We start from the raw sequence: 23,423 nt of genomic DNA, 5'->3' as shown, positions 1-23,423 counted from the left end.
AGGGCTGTGTCATTTTTATGCTTCTGGTGTTAGCTTAAATGATATTGCCTCAATGCCCAGTACTCTATAATGTAAGCATTCCCAGCCTGTGTTCTTTTTATCAAGTTATGAAAATACTCTGCCTTCTTCACAGCATCTATCACTACCTCTATCTTGTTCTTTTGCCTGTTTTATTTTGACCTCTCCCACTAGATTATAAGCTGACAGCCCTGTTCATCACTGTATATTGAGCTCCTAGCACAGTGAATATTTTCAACAAATGGAAATTGAGTATATGAATGAATGAATTGGAAGTAGATAAAGCCACGTACAAATATAAATGTCTGAAGACAGGAAGACATGAATTGAGCAAATTTCTACCAGAGAGAGAGAGAGATTGAGCAGTTGAAGAGACCAAACCAGGGGAAGTTCAAACTATTGCTGAAGGGAACAGGAGAAAGAGCTGACCAAGAAAAAATAAAAGCCTTTACAGGGCGCTGAGTCAGTAGAAAGAACTTGGAGAATGTGAGGTGCTGTACTCTGAATGACAATACGATTTTTTAAAATCTGCATGACATATATGGTAGCCATTATTGTTATTATTGTTATAGACTGATGTTTTATTATTTATGAAGCTCTATAAAGGTATTCTCTGAATCCTTGATGAAAGAAGCCAGGAAGTCGATTCTAAGCACTAGTTGGCTAGAGTCTTTTTTTATTATTTAATGTTTTAAAAGAGTACTTCTCAAACAGTATGCACAGGAACCTCCTGGAGAGCTTGTTAAATACAGATGCCTAGCAAACAACCCCCCTCCCCTTTCCGATTTAATAGTTCTATGGAAGAACCCAATAATTTTTTTACTTATTGTTTTTATTGGCATATATTTCACATGCCATTAAATTCACTCTTTTAAAGTGTACAATTTGGTGGTTTTTAATATGTTCACAAAATTGTGCAACCATCACCACTAATTCCAAAACATGTTCATCATCCCAAAAAGAAACTCCATGTCCATTAGCAATCGCTCTTCATTCTGCCCTTTGCCTAGCCTCTGGAAACCATTACTATTTCTGTCCTTCAGATTTGCCTATTTTGGGCATTTTATATAGATGGAATCATACGATATACAGCTTTTTGTGTCTGGCTCCTTTTACTTGGCATGTTCTCCAAGTTCATTTACATTGTAGCATAAATCAGCATTTTTAATGGCTGAATAATATTCCACTGTTTAGATTATATCACATTTTGTTTGTGCATTTGTCAATTGGTGGACATTTGGTTTGTTTCTACTTTCCTGCTATAACAAATAATACTGACATGAACATACATGGACAAGTTTTTGAGTGGCTATTTATATTTTGTGTGAAAATATTTTTTTTCAATTCTTTTGGTTACATACTTAAGAGTGGGACTGTTGGGTCATATAGTAACTCTATATTGAACATTTTAAGGAACTGCTAAACTGTTTTCCAAAGCTGCTGCACTATTGACATTCCCACTAGCAGTGTATAAAGATTCCCATTTCTTCACATCCTCATAACACCTGATATATCTGACTTTATTATAACCATCCTAGTGGGTATAAAGTGGTATCTCATCATGATTTTCTATTTGCATTTTCCTAAAGCAATAATGATGTTGAACATTTACTGGCCATTTGCATATCTTCTTTGAAGAAATGTGTATTTTAATAGTTTGCCCATTTTAATTGGATTATTTGTCTCTTTACTGTTGAGTTGTAGGAGTTCTTTATACATTTTGGATACTAGGTGCTTATCATATACACAATTTGCAAATATTTTCTTCCATTATGTGGACTGTCTTTTTACTTTCTTTATAATGTCCCTTGAAACACAAAAGTCTTTAATTTTAATGAAGTCCAATTAACCTAATTTCTTTGGCTGTTTGTCTTTTTGGTGTCATATCTAAGGGACCATTGCCTAATCTGAAGTCATAAAGACTAACACCTTGGGCATCTACATTTTCTTCTAAGAATTATATAGTGTTACCACTTATATTTAGGTCCTCAATTTATTCAGTCCTGTGTTATTGTTTTTCTGCTTGAATCCAATTTTTCCGTTAGTTCTGGAAATTTTTACCCAATTCAGTTTTATGATTTTAAGTTATCAGAAAATCTGTACTTGTCAAAGTTAACATTATATTAGGACATATCATATTTTCCAGGAATTTTACATAATTTCTGGAACACTTATATACCCATACAGACATAAGAAGTCTTAGTATGACTTCTTATTTAACAATGTTTCTCATGTAATTTATCAAATAATCTTAATTAGTTTAATATCTCCTTTTTTATAAGGAAAAATTGATTTTAGGGAATTTGTCAAAAATATCAAAAGGTTTGGTCAAATAGGATCATAAGCCACTATACAAATAATAATTAGTCATTCATTTAACCAAAATGATAATTGAAGACTTTGTAGGCAAATATGGACAGTTACATAGTTGTAAGACCCAGCCTTCTCAAGTAATCAAAGACCTGAAACACAGTAAAATAATTTTGGACAAGACACAAAATCTTTGTTCTAGGCAGATTACTTAAAAGGTAAAGAAAAACCTTTGTTTACAATTTTTTATTGAGAACAGATCAATAATCTAAGAATTTGTTTGAGCCAACACAGAATTCTGTAGTACATTTGATTAGACTCAAATATTTTGTATCAATGTTTTATATCTCAGACAGGTTCTCTGAAGTTAGCATAACAACAAACGGTATACCCTACTCAGACATGCAACACAAAAGAAAAAGATACAACTTGACCCTGGATTTTTTTCCCTAGAGTAATTTCTTCCATAAATAAGACTTTACTTTTTACATATAAACTTGTCCTATAACTGGCCTTGGCTCACAGAGAGTGTTAAGGACATAGCTTAAGAAATCTAGACTACTTTTTAATCTATTATCACCACAGACCACAAAAACATTCTCCAAGTGGATACTCAGGTCAGATAAAGATGCTCTTTAAAAAATTTACTGAGGAAACAAACTTTTAAATATCTGAATTCTTTCTATTCTCAAACAGATTTTTATTAATGCGTTTTCACTAGACTTAGAGATCACCTCTTTGTAACTTCCTTTCAGAAATGTGCTTTTTCCTTTCTTTGCAACTGTCTGCTTTTTCTACATCCCCACATTTATGAGGCTTAGTATCCACTGTGGTTTTGTTTCTTAAGACCTGTAGGTGGTTCCAACAGAGTACAATACTTGTTACAAAATGACACAGCAATTTTTTTTCTTTCCTTAGAAAAACCCGACATTTTGTACCCTGGAACATTTATAGAATTTGAGACTACTAAACAGGCATAAAATAGCTGACTATGGAAAAACTTCACCCTTAGTCTTGACATGGTGTGACATATTATCTATGTACAATGTGCAAGAAGAACAAAATGAAATGAGCCTAGTTATACATATAATGAAAATCTCTTGCCAGTGACAGGACTTAAGTTTAAGGCAAGGAAATGAGACATTCCTCCTAGAATTTGGGGCATAGAGTTGAGAAATGAAAAGACTGAAGGGGGCAAAGAAAAAAAACTTAATGCTTAGGTACACCCCCAGAAGAAGAAAATATTAACTTTCTGAATCCATAAAGTTACCCTGTAAGACTCTTCCTTAAATATCACCTTATTTTTTAAATAAATTTTTATTGGAGTACAGTTGATTTACAATGTTGTGTTGGTTTCTGCTGTACAGTAAGGTACAGTTATACATATACCTATATCCACTCTTTTAGCTTCTTTTCCCATATAGGTCATTACAGAGTATTGAGTAGAGTTCCCTGTGCTATACATACAGTAGGTTCTTATTAGTTAACTGTTATATATATAGTAGGGAATATTACCTTATTTAACTTTGCTAACACACAGTAATATTAGCAATAATATTTTACATTACCTAGCTCTTTACACTTTATAAAAAGCTTTCCAGGTCTTCCTTTCCTGGCCATGATGGAACAACTGTTCTTCTGCTAAAAACAATTAAAAACTAAACATTTATTAGATAATGGTTTTCAGTCATTGCACAATAGTCATTGCACTATAATCATTGAGGGAAGGGAAACATATGATGTGAGCTCATCAACCATCCTGACATTCTACCTTGGGGGATCTTCAACATGGAAGGAGGAGGAACCCAACTAGAGCTCAAAAAGAGTAGACTCCTGAAAGAGCTGAAGTTGGTGGGACAGAGTACTCGAGAAAATGGAGTACTGCATAGGAATTACTGTAGTTCTTTGCCAAAGGCTGAGCTATCCAGGTACAGTGTGAGACTCTGTGAGGCTTAGAAAATATGGCCTGCTATGTGACTGAGAGCTGGATAGTGATAGCAGAGGGCATAGCATGCTAAGAATGCTGCAGCTCTGGTCTAGAACGGGTAAAAAGAACTTGCTGAATATCTTCAATGTTTAGATGAGATGCAAAACAAACAAACAAACAAACAAAAACCCCTGTAATATATGCCCTAAAGTAAAGGACATACACTAGGATTAAATTAAAAACCAAATAAAAAAACAAGTCATCCTGCAAGGACCAAAATAATCTAACACTAATCTAATACTTTCCAGAATAAAAGCTAATTCCCTTTGAAAGAAAGCGTTATTCCAACCCCTGACAAGATTTCATATACAATGTTTTGCACATAATCACTAGACATATAAAGAAGCCGGAAAATGTAACCTAAACCAAGAGAAAAAAAGAGGTCATTCAAACTAGACCCAAGGTGAACCAGATATTGTAATCAGCAGTCTAGGAATTTAGAGCACCTATTATTAATATTTTCAAGGTTTTCAAGGTTAATATAAACATAATGAGTAAATAGATGAGCCACATTAGTAAGAAAATGGCAATTATAAAAAATGGAAATTTTAGAACTGGAAAGTACAACACTGGAAATGAAAAAATTCACTGAATAAGCATGAGTGGTAGAACACAGATACTGTATAAAAAACTGAAAATATAATTAGAAAACAAAAAGCAACATGGTACACTTAAAATTAGCCACATCAATAATTACAATTAAATCAACTAAAAATCTCAGTAGAAAGGCAGATATTGTCAGACTGGGTAAACAGATCAGGACAAAATTATAAGCTGTCCACAAGCTGTGCACTTTAAATACAAAGGTACATATAGATTGAAAGTCACTGGGTGATCAGAGAAGAAAAGGAAATAAAAGGAATCCAAATCGGAAAAGAAGAAGTAAAGCTGTCACTGTTTGCAGATGACATGATACTATACATAGAGAATCCTAAATATGCTACCAGAAAACTACTAGAGCTAATCAATGAATTTGGTAAAGTAGCAGGATACAAAATTAATGCACAGAAATCTCTTGCATTCCTATACACTTATGATGAAAAATCTGAAAGTGAAATCAAGAAAACACTCCCATTTACCATTGCAACAAAAAGAATAAAATATCTAGGAATAAACCTACCTAGGGAGACAAAAGACCTGTATGTAGAAAATTATAAGACTCTGATGAAAGAAATTAAAGATGATACAAATAGATGGAGAGATATACCATGTTCTTGGATTGGAAGAATCAACATTGTGAAAATGTCTCTACTACCCAAAGCAATCTACAGATTCAATGCAATCCCTATCAAACTACCACCAGCATTTTTCACAGAACTAGAACAAAAAATTTCACAGTTTGTATGGAAATACAAAAGACACCGAATAGCCAAAGCAATCTTGAGAACGAAAAACAGAGCTGGAGGGATCAGGCTCCCTGACTTCAGACTATACTACAAAGCTACAGTAATCAAGACAGTATTGTACTGGCACAAAACCAGAAATATAGATCAATGGAATAGGATAAAAGTCCAGAGATAAACCCACGCACATATGGTCACCTTATCTTTGATAAAGGAGGCAGGAATGTACAGTGGAGAAAGGACAGCCTCTTCAATAAGTGGTGCTAGGAAAACTGGACAGGTACATGTAAAAGTATGAGATTAGATCACTCTCTAATACCATACACAAAAATAAGCTCAAAATGGATTAAAGACCTAAATGGAAGGCCAGAAACTATCAAACTCTTAGAGGAAAACATAGGCAGAACACTCTATGACATAAATCACAGCAAGATCCTTTTTGAGCCACCTCCTAGAGAAATGGAAATAAAAACAAAAATAAACAAATGGGACCTAATGAAACTTCAAAGCTTTTGCACAGCAAAGGAAACCATAAACAAGACCAAAAGACAACCCTCAGAATGGGAGAAAATATTTGCAAATGAAGCAACTGACAAAGGATTAATCTCCAAAATTTATAAGCAGCTCATGCAGCTCAATAACAAAAAAACAAACAACCTGATCCAAAAGTGGACAGAAGACCTAAATAGACATTTCTCCAAAGAAGATATACAGACTGCCAACAAACACATGAAAGAATGCTGAACATCATTAATCATTAGAGAAATGCAAATCAAAACTACAATGAGATATCATCCCATACCAGGCAGAATGTCCATCATCAAAAAATCTAGAAGCAATAAATGCTGGAGAGGGTGTGGAGAAAGGGGAACACTCTTGCACTGCTGGTGGGAATGTGAATTGGTACAGCCACTATGGAGAACAGTATGGAGGTTCCTTAAAAAACTAAAAATAGAATTACCATATGACCCAGCAATCCCACTACTGGGCATATACCCTGAGCAAACCATAATTCAAAAAGACTCATATACCACAATGTTCATTGCAGCTCTATTTACAATAGCCCAGAGATGGAAACAACCTAAGTGTCCATCATCAGATGAATGGATAAAGAAGATGTGGCACATATATACAATGGAATATTACTCAGCCATAAAAAGAAACGAAATTGAGCTATTTGTAATGAGGTGGATAGACCTAGAGTCTGTCACACAGAGTGAAGTAAGTCAAAAAGAGAAAGAAAAATACTGTATGCCAACATATATATATGGAATTTAAGAAAAAAAATGTCATGAAGAACCTAGGGGTAAGACAGGAATAAAGACACAGGCCTACTAGAGAATGGACTTGAGGATATGGGGAGGGGGAAAGTTAAGCTGTGACAAAGTGAGAGAGAGGCATGGACATATATACACTACCAAACGTAAGGTGGATAGCTAGTGGGAAGCAGCCTCATAGCACAGGGAGATCAGCTCGGTGCTTTGTGACCGCCTGGAGGGGTGGGATAGGGAGGGTGGGAGGGAGGGAGATGCAAGAGGGAAGAGATATGGGAACATATATATATGTATAACTGATTCACTTTGTTATAAAGCAGAAACTAACACACCATTGTAAAGCAATTATACTCCATTAAAGATTTAAAAAAAAAGTTAGCTCAAAATGGAGCATAGATCTGAATGCAAGATATTTCCTCTAATAATCTTTCATCTAAAATTAAAGACATGTATAGCAGAAATTAACACAACATTGTAAATCAACTATACTTCAATAAGAATAAATAAATAAAATTGACTACAAAAAAAGAAAAAAGAAAGTCACTGGGTGGAAAAAGGCAGACCATATAATAAGTAAGCATACGAAGCCTAGAGTGGCTTTATTGTTATTAGACAAATAGACTTCAAGAAAAAGAGATTTCTTTTAACACAAGAATATCAGAGATAGAGAAAGACATTTCATAATGATAATGGGTCATTTCATTAAGAAAACATAACAGGGACTTCCCTGGTAGCTCAGTGGTTAAGAATCTGCCTTCCAATGCACAGGACACAGGTTTGATACCTGGTCGGGGAACTAAGATCCCAAATGCTGCAGGGCAACTAAGCCCACGCACCACAACTACGGAGCCCATGCCACAACTAGAAAGCCCATGCACCACAAATAGAAAGAAGCCCCCATGCCACAATGTAAGATCCCACATGTTGCAACTAAGACCTAATGCAGCCAAAAATAAATTAATTAATTTAAAAAAAATGTACAATTCTAAATATGTATGCACCTAAATAACAGAGCTTTAAATTACATGAAATAAAACTGATTACAGGCATATCTTCAATCACAGTTAGAGATTTTAATACCACTTACTCAGTAATTGAGAGTAGACAAAAATATCAGTTAATATAAATATTTTTAAACAACTCTGTTAACCAACTTCACCTACTTGAATAGAAACGAGAAAATTATGTCCATTCTCACCATTTCAATCTTACATTATGCTGGAGGTTTTAGCTAGTGCAATAAGGCAAGAAAAGGAAATAAATGCATAAATATTGGAAAAGAAGGAGTAAAACTTTTCTTATTTGCAGATTAAATAATCTTTTATGTAGAAAACTCCAAAACAATAAAACATTAAGAGGCAACCTATAAAATGGGAGAAAATATTTGCAAACCACATATCAGGTAAGGAGTTAATATTTAAAATATATAAGGCACTCATACAACTCAATAGCAAAAAATAAATAATCTGATGCAAAAATGGGCAGGGGGCTTGAATAAACATTTTTTCCAAAGAAGGCATACAAATTGCCAACAGATACATGAAAAGAGGAACAACATCACTAATCATCGAGGAAATGCAAATCAAAATCACAATGAGATATCACTTCACACCTGTTGGAATGGCTATTACCAAAAAGACAAGAGTTAAGTGTTAGTGAGGATCTGGAGAAAGCAGAACTCTTTTGCACTATTAGTGGGAATGTAAATTGGTGCAGCCACTATGTAAAACAGTATGGAGGCTCCTCAAAAAATTAAAAATACAATTACCATATGATCCAGCAATCCCACTTCTGCCAAAGGAGATGAAATCACTCTCTCAAAGCGATATCTGCATAACCCATGCACATTGCAGCATTATTCACAATAGCCAAGACATAGAAACAGCCTAAGTCTGTGTCCATTGACAGAAGGATGGATAAAGAAGATGTGATATATTTGTATACACACACACACACACACACACACACACAGGGGAATATTATTCAGCCATAAGAAAGGAAGGAAATCCTGCCATTTGTGACAACATGGATGGACCTTGAGAACATTATGCAAAGTGAAATAAGTCAGACAGAGAAAGACAAATACTGTATGATATCATTTATCTGTGGAATCTACAAAAAGCCAGACTCATAGAAACAGAGAGTAGAATGGTGGTTATCATGGTTTGGGAGGGTGGAGGAAGTGGAGAGACGTTGGTCAAAGGGTAGAAATTTCCAGTTATAAGATAAATATGAGGAAGCTAATATACAGAAAAAAGAAAAGAAAAAAATGAGAAAAAGAAACAGAAAACAACAAAATTTACTAGAACTAGTAAGTGAATTCAGTAAGATATCAAGATACAACGTCAATGTATTAAAAGCTATTTTTCCTGTATTCCAGCAGCAAATAATTATAAATTTAAATATCATTTACAATAGTATCAAAATCATAAAATATTTAATAAATTTAACCAAAGAAGTACAAGAATTCTGTACTGTAAATTATAAAACATAGCAGAGAGAAAAAAAGAGAAGATCTAAATAAATGAAAAGATATCTATACCATGTTCACAGATTGGAAGAGTAAATATTGTGGACATAAAAATTCTCCTCAAATTGATATATACAGTCAGAGTAATGTCAAACAAAAATTCTGACAAGCTCCTTCTGGAGAAACTGGCACATCCATTATAATATTTATATAGATAAGTAAAGGAATTATCACTGTCCGTACAATTTTGAAAAAGAAGAACAGAGTTGAAGGAATCACACTATTTGATTTCAAGACTTACAAAGCTACATTAATAAGGACACTATGATACTGGTGTAAGGAAAGAGGAACAGATCCATGAAACCAAATAAAGTACAGAAATAAGCACACATACATACCATTAGTTGAATTTTGAAAATGACTCCTAGGAAATTCAATGGGAAAAATTTTCAAAAACTTTTGCTGAAATAACTGGATATCTATATGGGAACAAAACTGAAGCAATAAATCTCAACCACTACTTTGAACAATTCACAAAAATTTAATTTGACATGGTCCATATACCTAAACATAAAAGCCCATACAAAAGAATGAAATAATGCCATTTGCAGCAACATGGACAGACTTAGAGATTGTCATACTGAGTGAAGTAAGTCAGACAGAGAAGTACAAATATCATATCATATCACTTAATATGTGGAATCAAAAAAAGGGTACAAATTAACTTTATTTACAAAATAGAAACAGAGTCATGGATGTAGAAAACAATCATATGGTTACCCGGGGGGAAGGGTGAAGGAAAAATTGGGAGACTGGGATTGACATATATACACTACTATACATAAAATAGATAACTTATAAGGACCTACTGTATAGTGCAGGGAACTCTACTCAATACTTTGTAATAACCTATATGGGAATAGAGTCTAAAAAGAGTGGATATATGTATATGTATAACTGATTCACTTTGCTGTACAACAGAAACTAACACAACATTGTAAATCAACTATACTACAATAAAAATTAATTAAAAAAATAATAATCACGATTAATTGCCACTTATCCTAAGAATACAAGGGAAGTATAATACAGTAGAATTAGACAGGAAACAATAAAATTGATCTTATAAATAGTGCTAAGGAGAAAGATCTTGATCATTTCTATCTCTGTAATTTATTACTACAAATCAAGCCACCCTAAAACTCAGTGGTTAATAGTAATCACTTATTTATTTGCTCATGATTCTGCAATTTGGGCTACCATATGATCCAGCAATGTCAATTCTGGGCATATATCCAGAGAAAACCATAATTCGAAAAGATACATGTACCCCAGTGTTCATTGCCACACTATTTACAATAGCCAGGACATAGAAGCAACTTAAATGTACATAAATGGAAGAATGGATAAAGAAGATGTGGTACATGTATACAATGGAATATTACTCAACCATGAAAAAAAGAAATAATGCCTTTTGCAGCGACATGGATGGACCTGGAGGTTTTCACACTGAGTGAAATAAATCAGAGAAAGGCAAATATCATATATCACTTATATGTGGAATCTAAAAAATTGGTACAAATGAACATATTTACAAAACAGAAATAGAGTCACAGATGTAGAAAACAAACTTATGGTTACCAAGGTTACAATACAACATTGTAAATCAACTATACTCCAACTAAAAATAAATAAAAACTAAAAGGGTAAAGCTTCTAGAAGAAAACACAGGAGAATATATTTCAACCTTGGAGTAGACAATGATTTCTTAGAGTGGACATACAAAGAATTAGTAATCATTAAAGAAAAATGTGGTAAACTGAATTCCATCAGAATTTAAAACTTCTGCTCCTCAAAGACACTCTTAAGAAAATTAAAATTTAAGCTATAGACTTGGCAAAATTGTCACAATACATTGATCAGTCAAAGGACTTGTACTAGAATATATAATTAACTCCTACGAATCAATAATAAAAAGACATGCAAACCAATTTGAAACAAAATAGGCAAAATATTTGAAAATATACTTCACAAATGAAAATTTACAAATAGCAAAGCACATGGGAAGGTGTTTGACATCACTAATAATCATGAAATAGTCCTTAAAAGTACAATGATTTATCACTAAATGTCTCCCCCAGAAGCTAAAATTAAAAAAAAAAAATGGATGTGGAAAAACTGGAACACTCTTACTTTGCTGGTGGGAATATGACAATTTAGAAGATTTTTATGAAGTCAAATATATACATATCCTATGACTTAGCAATCCCACTCCTACATACTTATCCAAAAATTAAAAATATTTATTTTATCCATCTATTCCTGTGTAAAAGACATCTCAAAATCTGGCAGCTTCAAACAACTCTTTTTTGTCTCAGGATTATCTGAATTGACTGAACTCATCTGTGTTGTTCTTTTGCTCCATACAGCTGGAATTACAATCTTTTGAAACTTGGCTGAGCTGGAATGCACAAGATAAGCACTTACATGGATGTACACTGGTACTTGCTTTTAGCTGGGAGTTCAACTGGGGATATCAGCTGGGGTGCCTGGGTTCTCTTCCATGTGGTCTCTACACATAGTTTGAGCCTCTCATAGCATAGTGGTTGGGTTCCAAGAGGGAACATTCCAGAAGACAAAGGTGGACGCAGCAGATATACACTCATAAGTTACACAGCATCACTTCTGTCAAATTATATTGATCAAAAGCAATCACAGATCAGAAAATCTACAAACAACAAATGCTGGAGAGGGTGTGGAGAAAAGGGAACACTCTTGCACTGTTGGTGGGAATGTAAATTGATACAGCCACTATGGAGAACAGTATGGAGGTTCCTTAAAGAACTAAAAATAGAGCTACCATATGACCCAGCAATCCCACTACTGGCCATATAGCCTGAGATAACCATAATTCAAAAAGAGTCACTTACCACAATGTTCATTGCAGCTCTATTTACAATAGCCCAGAGATGGAAACAACCTAAGTGTCCGTCATTGGATGAATGGATAAAGAAGATGTGGCACACATATACAATGGAATATTACTCAGCCATAAAAAGAAACGAAATTGAGCTATTTGTAATGAGGTGGATGGACCTAGAGTCTGTCATACAGAGTGAAGTAAGTCAGAAAGAGAAAGACAAATATCGTATATTAACGCATGTATGTGGAACCTAGAAAAATGTTACAGATGAACCAGTTTGCAGAGCAGAAGTTGAGACACAGATGTAGAGAACGAACGTATGGACACCATGGGGGGAAAACCGTGGTGGGGTGGGGATGGTGGTGGGATGAATTGGGCGATTGGGATTGACATGTATACACTGATGTGTATAAAACTGATGACTAATAAGAACCTGCAGTATATTAAAAAAAACAAACAAAAAACAACTAATACTAAACTTTCTTTGGGTTATTTGTATAGAAATATGTTAATATAAATGTTTCAGACATTACATGAAATTTCTAAAAATCTTCTATTTCTGGTATAATGTTATAAGTCGTAATTCTAGTTATTACTTTAAAATGTGTATCTCAGAAATAACTAAATTTCCTTGTCAATTGTACTATTATGAACTTTCATAATCTTTCAAATCTTTAACTGTGGTCATTTTTAAGTCTTTTGTCATTTACAGACAGTTCTGGGTGTACTCTGATGCTTTCACAAAAATGTTCCTATGAAAGTGTTTCATCTTCAAGGAATTCATGGAAAAGACTCTGACAAGTACAGCTTTCTGGTAACTGACTATACTGCTGAACTGAATGAAGAAGCATTTTCAGAACTCTAATGGAAAACTGATGAATTCATAAAAGTGCTAACAAAAGATCAAGATAAAAAAAATTAATTATGTGGGACTGAGTGAACTGATGAGGATGATTATAATTTTTGTGACTTTCTGAATAAAAAAAAAAAATCCCACAGGGACTCAGAGGCAAAAAATATACAAATCAATTTTCACTGCAAAGTAAAGGAGTTGTTACAGTGGAGGATTCCTGGACTGAATGTCAATATTATGACATGGTATGAGTGTGTTTCGTGTTTGGTAATTGCAATCATTGTTGCTTTTGTTGTGGTCATCCATTTACAATGCTTGGTGTCAGGTTATTTCTCTCTTGTAAAAGTAAAATACAGTGTGTGTGTGTGTGTGTGTGTGTGTGTGTGTGTGTGTGTGTGTAAAAAAAAAAAAAAGACCTTAAAGAGGAGATGCGGACCCAAATACCTGTGCTTTTTTTAAAAATAAATAAATTTATTTATTTGTTTTTGGCTGTTTTGTGTCTTCGTTGCTGCGCACAGGCTTTTTCTAGTTGCGGCGAGCGGGGGATACTCTTCGTTGTGGTGCGCAGGCTTCTCAAAAAAAAAAAGCAATCACAGAGGGACTTGCCTGGCCATCCAGTGTTAAGACTTCATGCTTCCACTGCAGGGGGCACAGGTTCAATCCCTGGTCAGGGAACTAAAATCCTACATGCTGTACAGCTAAGTTACAAAAGTAAAAACCAGTCACAGAAACAGGTCAGATACAAGGGTATGAAAAATAGATGCAACATTTCAATGTGAAGAATGGCAATAATTTATGGCCATCTTTATTCTGAGAACACACAAAAATATTTATATAATGTTTATGGCCACTTTATTCATAATAGTCAAATTGTGAGCCCCAAACTGATCCAAGTGTTTGCAGATGAATAGATGAACAAATTTTGGTATATTTGTACAACTGAATCTCATTTGAATTATTTAAGGCATATTCAATTGAATAAAAAGGAATATGCTACTGGATGGATCTCATAGACATTAAGTTGAGCCAAAGAAACCAGGCACAAAAGAGTACATATTGAATGATTCCATTTACGTGAAATTCAAGTATAGGAAAACTAAAAATAGGAATAGTGGTTTCCTCAGGAGGAAAGAGATTAAATGGAAAAGAGCACAGATTTTCTGAGAAGTTGAAATGTTCTATATCTTGATTAATTGTTTACATATTTCAGAACTTTTTGAACTGTACACTTAAGATGTATGCATTTCACTATGTAAATTTTATCTCAATTTGAAACATAATACATAAAAAGTTTTCATAGCTATCCTGTTTGTTCCTCTCACTCATCATATAGAGAAGAAAATGGTATTTCCTCTTAAAGAAGTGATAAGTTAAGATTTCACAGAAGGTTAGTGGCATTAGAACAAATGGAATCTAGGTAAGCCAGCAATTCATGGCTGAAAAAACATCTTTTTTTCTTTTCAAAATTTTTTAAATTTTAAAAATAGGCTTTATTTTTTAGAGCAGTTTTAAGTTCACAGCAAAACTGAAAGTATAGAGATTTCCTGTATATGCCCTGCTTCCACACATGCATAGCCTCCCGCATTATCACATTCTCGCACCAGAGTGGTACATATGTTACAACTGATGAACCTACATTGACCCATCATTGTAATTCAGAGTCCTTGGTTTACATTAGGGTTCACTCTGGTGTTGTACATTCTATGGTATGGACTAGTGTATAATGACAGGTATCTATCATTATAATATCATAGAGTATTCTCAGTGCCCTGAAAATCCTCTGTGCTATACCTATTTATCTCTCCGTAGCTCCTCAGCCCCTGGCAACCAGTGATTTTTTTACTGTCTTCATGGCTTTGCCTTTTCCAGAATGTTATATAGTTGGAATCATACAGTATGTATGGTTTTATCAGACTGCCTTCTTTCACTTAATAATATGCATTTAAGTTTCCTCTATATATTTTCATAGATTGATAGCTCATTTCCTTTAAGCACTGAATAATTTTCCATTGTCTGGATATATAATTATTTATCCATTCGCCTACTGAAAGGCCTCTTGGTTGCTTCCAAGTTTTGGCAATTATGAATAAAGCTGCTATAAACACCTGTGTGCAGGTTTTTTGTGTGGACGTAGTTTTCAACTCCTTTGGGTAAATCTCAAGGAGCACAATTGACAGAAGGTATGCTGAGAATGTTTAGTTTTGTAAGAAACTGACAAACTGTATTCCAAAGTGCCTATACCATTTTGTATTCCTAAGAGCAATGAATAAGAGTTCCCGTTCTTTAACATCCTCATCAGCACTTGGTGGTGTCAGTGTTCTGGATTTTGGTCATTCTAATAAGTGTGTAGTGGTATCTCACTGTGTTTTGTTTGTTTGTTTTTTAATTTGAATTGCCCTGGTGACATATAATGTAGAGCATCTTTTCATAATATTCAATATTTCATATTATTTGCCATCTGTATATCTTCTTTGGTAAGGGGTTTGCTAAAATCTTCTTCTTCTTATTTAATCATGTTATTTGTGCTCTTATTGTTGAGTTTTAAGAGTTCTTTGGGTATTTTGGACAATAATCGTTTATCAGATATATCTTTTGCAAATATTTTCTCCTAGTCTGTGGCTTGACTTTTCATCCTCTTGGTAGTGTCTTTTGCAGAACAGAAAGTTTTAATTTTAATGAAGTCCAGCTTGTCAATTCTTTCCTTCATGGATTTTACTCCCTCAGTCTAAGTTATGATTTTATTTTCAAGCCATCATGGAAAGCTAATTGGATATACTTCATATAAAACCTTCACAACTTTCATTTATTATTTTAAAAAAACTACTTGTGCATAATCACACTGTGAGCAAAACCAACTTTGGTCTATTTCTAATACATTAGCCACTATTATTTTTCTCTTTCTATGACATAGTCTTTGGTCATAGCATTCACCAGTCTAGTTCTCAAATTTAAATTAGGGAAAAATAAAAGTTGTTCGCAAGGAACATTCTGTTCCAAAGAAGGTTATTTCCAGTCTGATTTATTAAAATTGAATTTTTTTTAAACCAAAATGATTCAAAGCAAAACATTTTCTTAACGGCCTGGTCAATTTACTCTCCAGGGGAAGCCATGCTTTAAAATCCCAAAGGGTTAGTAAGCTACCATAGTCCATCATTAGCCAGAATTTCTAGGATTTTGTGACTTTTGGTTTGGCATTGCAACACCTCTTATGTCACTGGGATCAATTTCCTAACTCCTAGTTTTTATGAAAATAATATTTCAAAAATACATAAAAGTGGTTATTCATTAGGGATTCATAATTAGATTTATGGAAAAAATTTGTGGCAAAACTTCACTATAAGATGTGTTCTATTCTTATTTTTCTCTTTTGAACTTTGTTTTGTTGATGTTGTTTGTTTTAGTCTATTTGGCCTAAATTTATAAAAGAAATTTATTGCTTACAGTTCTGGACACTGGGAAGTTCAGAATCAAGATGCTGGCAGATTCAGTGTCTGGTGAGACCTTGTTTCCTGGTTCATAGATGGTGCCTTCTTGCTGTATCCTCACATGATCGAAAGAAGTAAGGGGGCTCTGTGGGGCGTCTTTTATAAGGACCTTAATCCCATTCATGAGAGATCTTCCCTCATGTCCTAATCACCTCCCAAAGGCCTGGCCTCCTAATACCATCATATTGGGGGTTAGGATTTCAATGTATGAATTCTGGGGGAGACACAAACATTCAGACCGTAGCATTGTTGTTGGTGGTGGTATGTGTGTGTGTGTTTGATTTTTAAGTTCATGAACATTGTCTTCGAAACTTGTCAAATGCTGAGTCTTTGCTATTTGTTCAAGTAGTGACAAGGGGGGCCAAAGAGAGTTTTGATTCTCTAGGAAATGCATAAATCACACACATATAAATACATCACAATTATCCTTATTAAAACAGCAATCAATTATGTTCTGATATATATTAAATGAGAATGAAAGACACCGTAAGTTCATGTAGAAGTGGATATTCTCCTAAAAAAAGTTATGAAGATCACGGTATTCAAAAACAGTACAGTAAATGACCATTATTAAGCACAGTATTAGAGGTCTAACTTCCACAAAGGACCTCTGTAGTATCAGACAAATGACTTCTCAGAAAAAGTTATTTAAGATAGCTAATCCCTTGAAAGATTTTCTTTTCTTGCTGAGCCCAGACTAAATTTCTGAAGAGAGTAATGAATACTTCCCATTTCTGAGAAGCCCAAGGCTTTTGGCAACATTTAAAACATTAATGCTCATTCCTTTTTTTTTTTTCCATCTATCATCTCTTGTCAACGAAAACTTTTTGCAGGCCAGGCTTGCGCAGCTGAACAAAAATAACTAGCTACCCCTTACACCCAGGAGGTGGCAAGGAAAAACCTACCTATGGTTAGTAGGAATCTAGCTCAGTTTAGACTCAAAGTTCATTCATTTACTTCTTCTCAAGCAGATTTAATCTGAAATGGGTAGCAGGAAAATTAGATAATGAATAAAAGGGAGAAAACATTCCTGACATATCACAGTAAATCTGGGACAACTTTGAAGCAAAGTTCTTCCCTAAATGATGCCCCTTCTTCGTAAGGCTGCCAAACCCAATATGGAAGGAGACAGACTGCATTGATATTGCAAAGTTAAGCCAAAAGTAACTGGCCTTTTCCTTTTCTTTTGCACGCAAGCAAGTAACTCTATTTTCCACTTAAACTCTTATTGATTGATAAACTCTTATACTGATATCTTTGGTGTGCTTAACCTGATAATGATATGTCCACATCTTTTCTTACTGCAATATACAGCATTTCTTAAAGGTAATATAAAGAGTAGTGGATATAAGAGAAAATAGAAACTTAGAAAAATATTTGAAAAGGCCTAAGTCATATACTAAATCACATCACTAAAGGCCTCTCTGATTTGTTGGAAGAGATCAATTTAGAATAACATTCCCACACTGTTACCATTCAACACAGTATAACCTAATCAGAATTTTCCCTTATCACTTATCTCCAACAATCTCTAAGTCACATAAAACATGTATTTTGGTTGACACCTTAGTCGTATATAGTTTTTCTTTTAATATCAAATATCTTGCTGGTTTCTGAACATTGTTTTGAATGGTTCAGATTCCGAAGACTGAAAATATCATCTGAACAGTCCCTAAGAATAGTCAAGAAAAAATTTTCAACATTGGGAAAGCCAATTCAAAATAGATAAGTTCAAATGATTAATGACAGCAAACCACCCTATTCTTTCCTCCTTAACTTTAAGATCCACTTGCAATTTAAAGTACACTACAAAATTTAAAAGTTAACATTATTTGTCATCAAATGTTCATGAACTGCTTGCTACTGAACTTGGAACTTATGGGAGGTCAAGTGAGAAATATAAGACATCAGTGCTGATTTTGTTTATTTTTTTATTTATCTATAAATTTATTTATTTAATTAATTTATTTTTGGCTGAGTTGGGTCTTCATTGCTGTGCACGGGCTTCCTCTAGTTGTGGCGAGTAGGGGCTACTCTTCATAGCGGTGTGCACGCTTCTCATTGCAGTGGCTTCTCTTGTTGTGGAGCATGGGCTCTATGGGAGTGGGCTTCAGTAGTTGTGGCTCACGGGCTGCAGAGCGCAGGCTCAGTAGTTGTGGTGCATGGGCTTAGTTGCTCCGCAGCATGTGGGATCTTCCCTGACCAGGGCTCCAGCTCGTGCCCCTGCATTGGCAGGCAGATTCTTAACCACAGCACAACCAGGGAAATCCCCAGTGCTGATTTTAAAGTTTATGGTTAACTTGGGATAGACAAAACAAAAGTTATGGAGTAATTAATAATCAACTCTGTCTCAGGAGAGAGTTTTTACAAGTACATTGATTGTTCAAGGACTAAAAGTGGAAGGAATTCATTTCAGTTGGCTTTGTCAGAATAAACCTTCTCAGAGAAGACAAGACTTTGGTTTTGAAGAAAGAGAAGGATTTAGAAAGCAGGTGACAGTACTAGGCTGGTTAACCTGAAAGCCTCTTGGATGTTTGACATCATTGTGACCTCAAAGTCCAGGAGTAGATAGACTGTGGATTTCAACACCTTAACATATGATTATTGGGCAATAAAGTGGTAAAGTAAAGTTAACCAGATGTGGAGAGCCATGGGGTATTTGTCAGTACTGTGAAGAAAGCGGTTTGTAATCTGGAAACCATTAAAAATTTCTTGGGGTGGATTCTCCAGTGCTTGACTTCCAATTCTGGATTTTCTGCTTCTTAACTCTTTCTCTGGCCTTTCTTTCCCAAGCTGAAAAGTGAGGAGAGGAAAATGTTTCTTACCTGCCTCAAAGAATCAATATGAGGCTCAAAACATCATGAACATGAAAGTGTTTTCAGAGCTGCAAACCATCAAGAATGTTTTAATTCTTCTTACATTACTCTATGGTATTATGACTAAAATTGAGTTGCTTTTGACAGTCAACTTTTCAGGCTATCAGAATGTTATTTTGTGGATTGTTTTGTTATACTCTGGGACAAAAATAACACAGTGCCTTTCTATACTACCTGTACACAGTGCAGGCAGGGCAAATGGCTTCCCTTTAGACTTGCAATAAAGAAGCAATTACTTTTGAAGAGCTCTGCCTCCTAGTTGGTGTCATTGTCAACTGGAGGGAGTCTTCGGACCATCCACATTCCTATCTGTCTTTGCACAAGGTCTACATCAGGGATGCCTAGACAGGAACCAGACATGGGCAATGCACCCAAATGATTTCAATCAGAACTCAGATTAAGTTACCTGCTGCCTCCTGATTAGGTTGGGCAGCCCAACAGCTAATTTCTAGGGGGGACTTCCTATTACTTGCTTGCCAGATGTAGAAATATTTATTTTTGCCTTATATTCTGTAAACAACCTATGGTAAGTTGATTCCGGGTACAAACCAGGTGAAGCATGCACATCTGTAAGGAGAGTGTCCAGAAGAACTGGAAGTCACATCTCATGACCCTTCTATGATCTTACCATTGGGTGCCAAAACTAATTCATAAGTTCCTTTATATTTAAAACAGCTTATTTGGAACCTAAACACACATACACACAATCACACACATAATACACATACACACTTATAAAAAGTCAATAACCTACTTGAGTCATTACACACTCTTTCCCCCACAAAATCTTATACTATGGCTTATTCCCTGTGGTTAAATTGAATATAATTGCCCAAGACTTTTAGTTACATTTTTGAAATTTTATCTTATCCACATCAGTGAGGCTTTTGTCTTTAGATACAGTCGAATATCTAAAAAGGCAATATAGAATAATAATCTGAAGGCTATTTTCCCAGATCACCACTTCTCAGAAGGATGAAGGATTATTACGCTGATGGGATCAGGAAGCTGTGCAGGATAGAGAACTTCCCATTTAACTTCCCACAAAGTGAGGCCAAACCTCTCAGCCCTCTTCAACTAGGGGATTTCTAAAGTTTTCTTCTGGACTAAAAGTTCTAAAGGTCTATGACACCTCCTTCTTGCTCATCAGTGGAGGCGATGTCCTGCCAAGGAAGATGTGTGAAGGAGTTAAGAAAAGGTTCCACGGTCACGAGAGACAAGGAAAAGAATTGTGTTCCATGACTGGTTTCTAATTGCCATCATGTTTACCGATTGCCTTGGCTGGCCAAATGTGAGGAAAACAGTCTTGAGAACAATCCAGAATAGGATCTAGTTAGATTTCCATGAAAAAAAAGCCTACATGCCATTCCAACATCATTGCCACACCTGCCATGGAGTTAGACATGTGAAAGACCCAGCCGTTAAAACTTCACAGTGCTAACTGCTTCCACAGAGGAGAGAAAGAGAGGAAGCTGGAAGCTACCTCACACCTCGGGTTCAGGGCGCAGCTGTGGGCTCACTCTGACTAGAAGAGTACTGTGGAAACAGGCTTGGCCACACCACTGAGCAAGAAGTTGGATGATTCCAGAAGCCTATGTGTGTGTGTGAGTCACCCTTCCCTCCCATGAAGTTGTTTGAACGAAGCCAGAGTGGGTGCTGTCTTGCTGCCAAATTGATTCAGATCCCTAGAACCAAACTTCCAGATGAGCCACTTAAACTCATCAGACCCCACAGCTTCTCCAACTTGGGTCAATTACACGCGGAGTTAGGAAGGTCTGGAGCCATAGCTAAGAGGCTGGGCTCTGTGGCATTGCTTTAGTCTGCACTCACCCCTCCCCATTCCACCCCCAAACAAGACCATACATCTTCCACTTCCATAGTGTATTGATCTGTGCAAAACAAGGCATCATTTCCCAGGGCAATTTGCTGGGTGATTTTTGAAGATTTTTGTTAAACCACCTTGACACTCATGTTTGCAAAACTAAGTATAGGATTTCCAGTAAGTGGACTTGATTTTGGAGCCTGGTCCTCCCACTGACTTCAAGTGGGAGTAGAGGTACTTTCATCGTATTATCTTGGCTTCTAACGCTGGCTGAAGACCAGAGAATTATAAACTAATTTGAAGAACCTAGAATGGTCTGCCTGCAAGCAGGAGTGTAAGGTCTTGCAGTTTGGCACAGTTTTAATCATGGCTTACATTTCCTGAATAATAATAGTAATAATAATTAGAAAGGAATTTCAGAAATCTTTCTAAAGTCAAACCTCCGGGCTACTTTGTTCCCAGTCTTCCTGTTTAGATGGAGACGACGGGCATCTCTGAGAAGATTCTGTGCCCCAGGAGAAGCTGGCTTTCGCTAGCCCAGGCTGGCCCCGAGGATGAAGTCTCCGCAGGACTGCTTCTCACTTCCAGCGGGAGCAGCGCAGAACTCCATCCACCGCGGGGCGAGCTGACTCGTCCATCGCGGAATGGGTGCAGTCAGCGGCTCCCAGCCGCCCTCCCCAAACCCCACTGACTAACCCCGCTCCACTCGGCCCCCTTTACCCCGCCCCGCCTCAGTCCGGGGGATTTCCCAGGCATCCCAAAGATTGAATTTCCTGCCGGGAGGGAGAGAGTGCAGATAAAAGGGATGCGGAGGACCCGAAGAAGTCACGGTGCTCTAGAGCTTCAAATCCCACCCCTTCTCCCTCCTGAACCCCTCTCGCTGAGTCTCTTCGCCACTATGAGACTCCTGTCCAGCCACGCCGCCCGCATCCCCGGCCCTTCGGGCTCACTGTGCTTGCTGCTCGCGCTGCTGCTGCTGACGCCGCCAGGGCCCCTCGCCAGCGGTGAGAGCTCACAGCCAGCCGGACTCACCGGGCAGGCGGAGTGGCCCCGCCTGCCAGGCGGCCGCGACGCCCTGGGCGTGGGGAAATGTCCAGGTCGGACTGGCTGGGGAAGAGATCTCCCAGCAACCTGCCCATAACCGTGTCTCTCTTTCTACCCCAGCGGGTCCTGTCGCGGTCATAGTGAGAGAGCTGCGTTGCATGTGCTTAACCACCACACCGGGGATTCATCCCAAAATGGTCAGTAATCTGAAGGTGATCGCCCCAGGACCGCAGTGCTCCAAGGTGGAAGTGGTGTAAGTCCTCCTGCGCGGCGCTGTCCACTGTGACCTTGGCAAGAGGGATGTCTCCCCAGCCCTGACTTCAGCCCCCGCAGCTCATGGGCGCATCCTCCTTTTCTCTCTGCAGAGCCACCTTGAAGAACAAAAAGGAAGTCTGTCTGGACCCAGAAGCTCCTCTGATCAAGAAGATCATCCAGAAAATGTTGGACAGGTACCTGTCACCTTGATCTTTTTGATTTCTGAATGTCTCTTGGAGTGCGGACTTCTCAAAGTCCTTATTCTCCGCGTGGGATTTGGCAACCACATTCCAGACCACACTTAGAAAAAAAAAAGGATGTTCGGGAGAAGGGGTGAAAGTTGTTCTAGAATGTCCTGGGAAAACCCTTATCACAAATGTCATGTGTAATTGCCTAGGAGGTTACACAGAACTCACCGCTGAGATGTATTTGTTGTTGTTGTTGTTACTAGAGATCTTGAGCCCACCCTTTGCTTTTTATTGATCCTCAACTGTGTTTTGAAAACAAGTTGGGGTAGACAGGTGTGTGGAAATTTGGTTATACTGATGTCATTCTTTTCCCAACAGTGGAAACAAGAAAAATTAAGAGAAAGGACTGTGCATTGGAAAAATTGCCCAGTTCTTCAGCAGAAGAGTTTTCTGGGGATCTCTGGACCCAGTGAAGACAAGAAGCAAGGGCTAATTTTCTCCAGTGAGTTAGGTTTCTGTATGAATTCCCCACTATAAGAGAGAGATGAGAGGAGGGAAACTATGTTTGTCCCTGC

General features: G+C 36.6%; 1 protein-coding gene across 1 annotated transcript; it reads left to right on the top strand.

Moving 5' to 3' along the window:
* Positions 1-22,259: 22,259 nt before the first annotated feature.
* Positions 22,260-22,870, top strand: CXCL6 (C-X-C motif chemokine ligand 6; the record flags this gene model as incomplete). The annotated part of the gene is made up of 3 exons (XM_082654004.1): positions 22,260-22,365; positions 22,526-22,658; positions 22,771-22,870. 3 exons carry the CDS (start codon positions 22,260-22,262, stop codon positions 22,868-22,870), a joined length of 339 nt encoding a protein of 112 aa, XP_082510130.1.
* Positions 22,871-23,423: the final 553 nt, after the last annotated feature.

The sequence above is a fragment of the Grampus griseus genome (genome assembly GCF_964374135.1).
Source record: "Grampus griseus genome assembly, chromosome: 4".
In the NCBI taxonomy this organism is placed as follows: domain Eukaryota; kingdom Metazoa; phylum Chordata; class Mammalia; order Artiodactyla; family Delphinidae; genus Grampus; species Grampus griseus.
The sequence above is the reverse complement of the archived record's forward strand: the minus strand, read 5'-3'. Positions and strand labels throughout refer to the sequence as shown.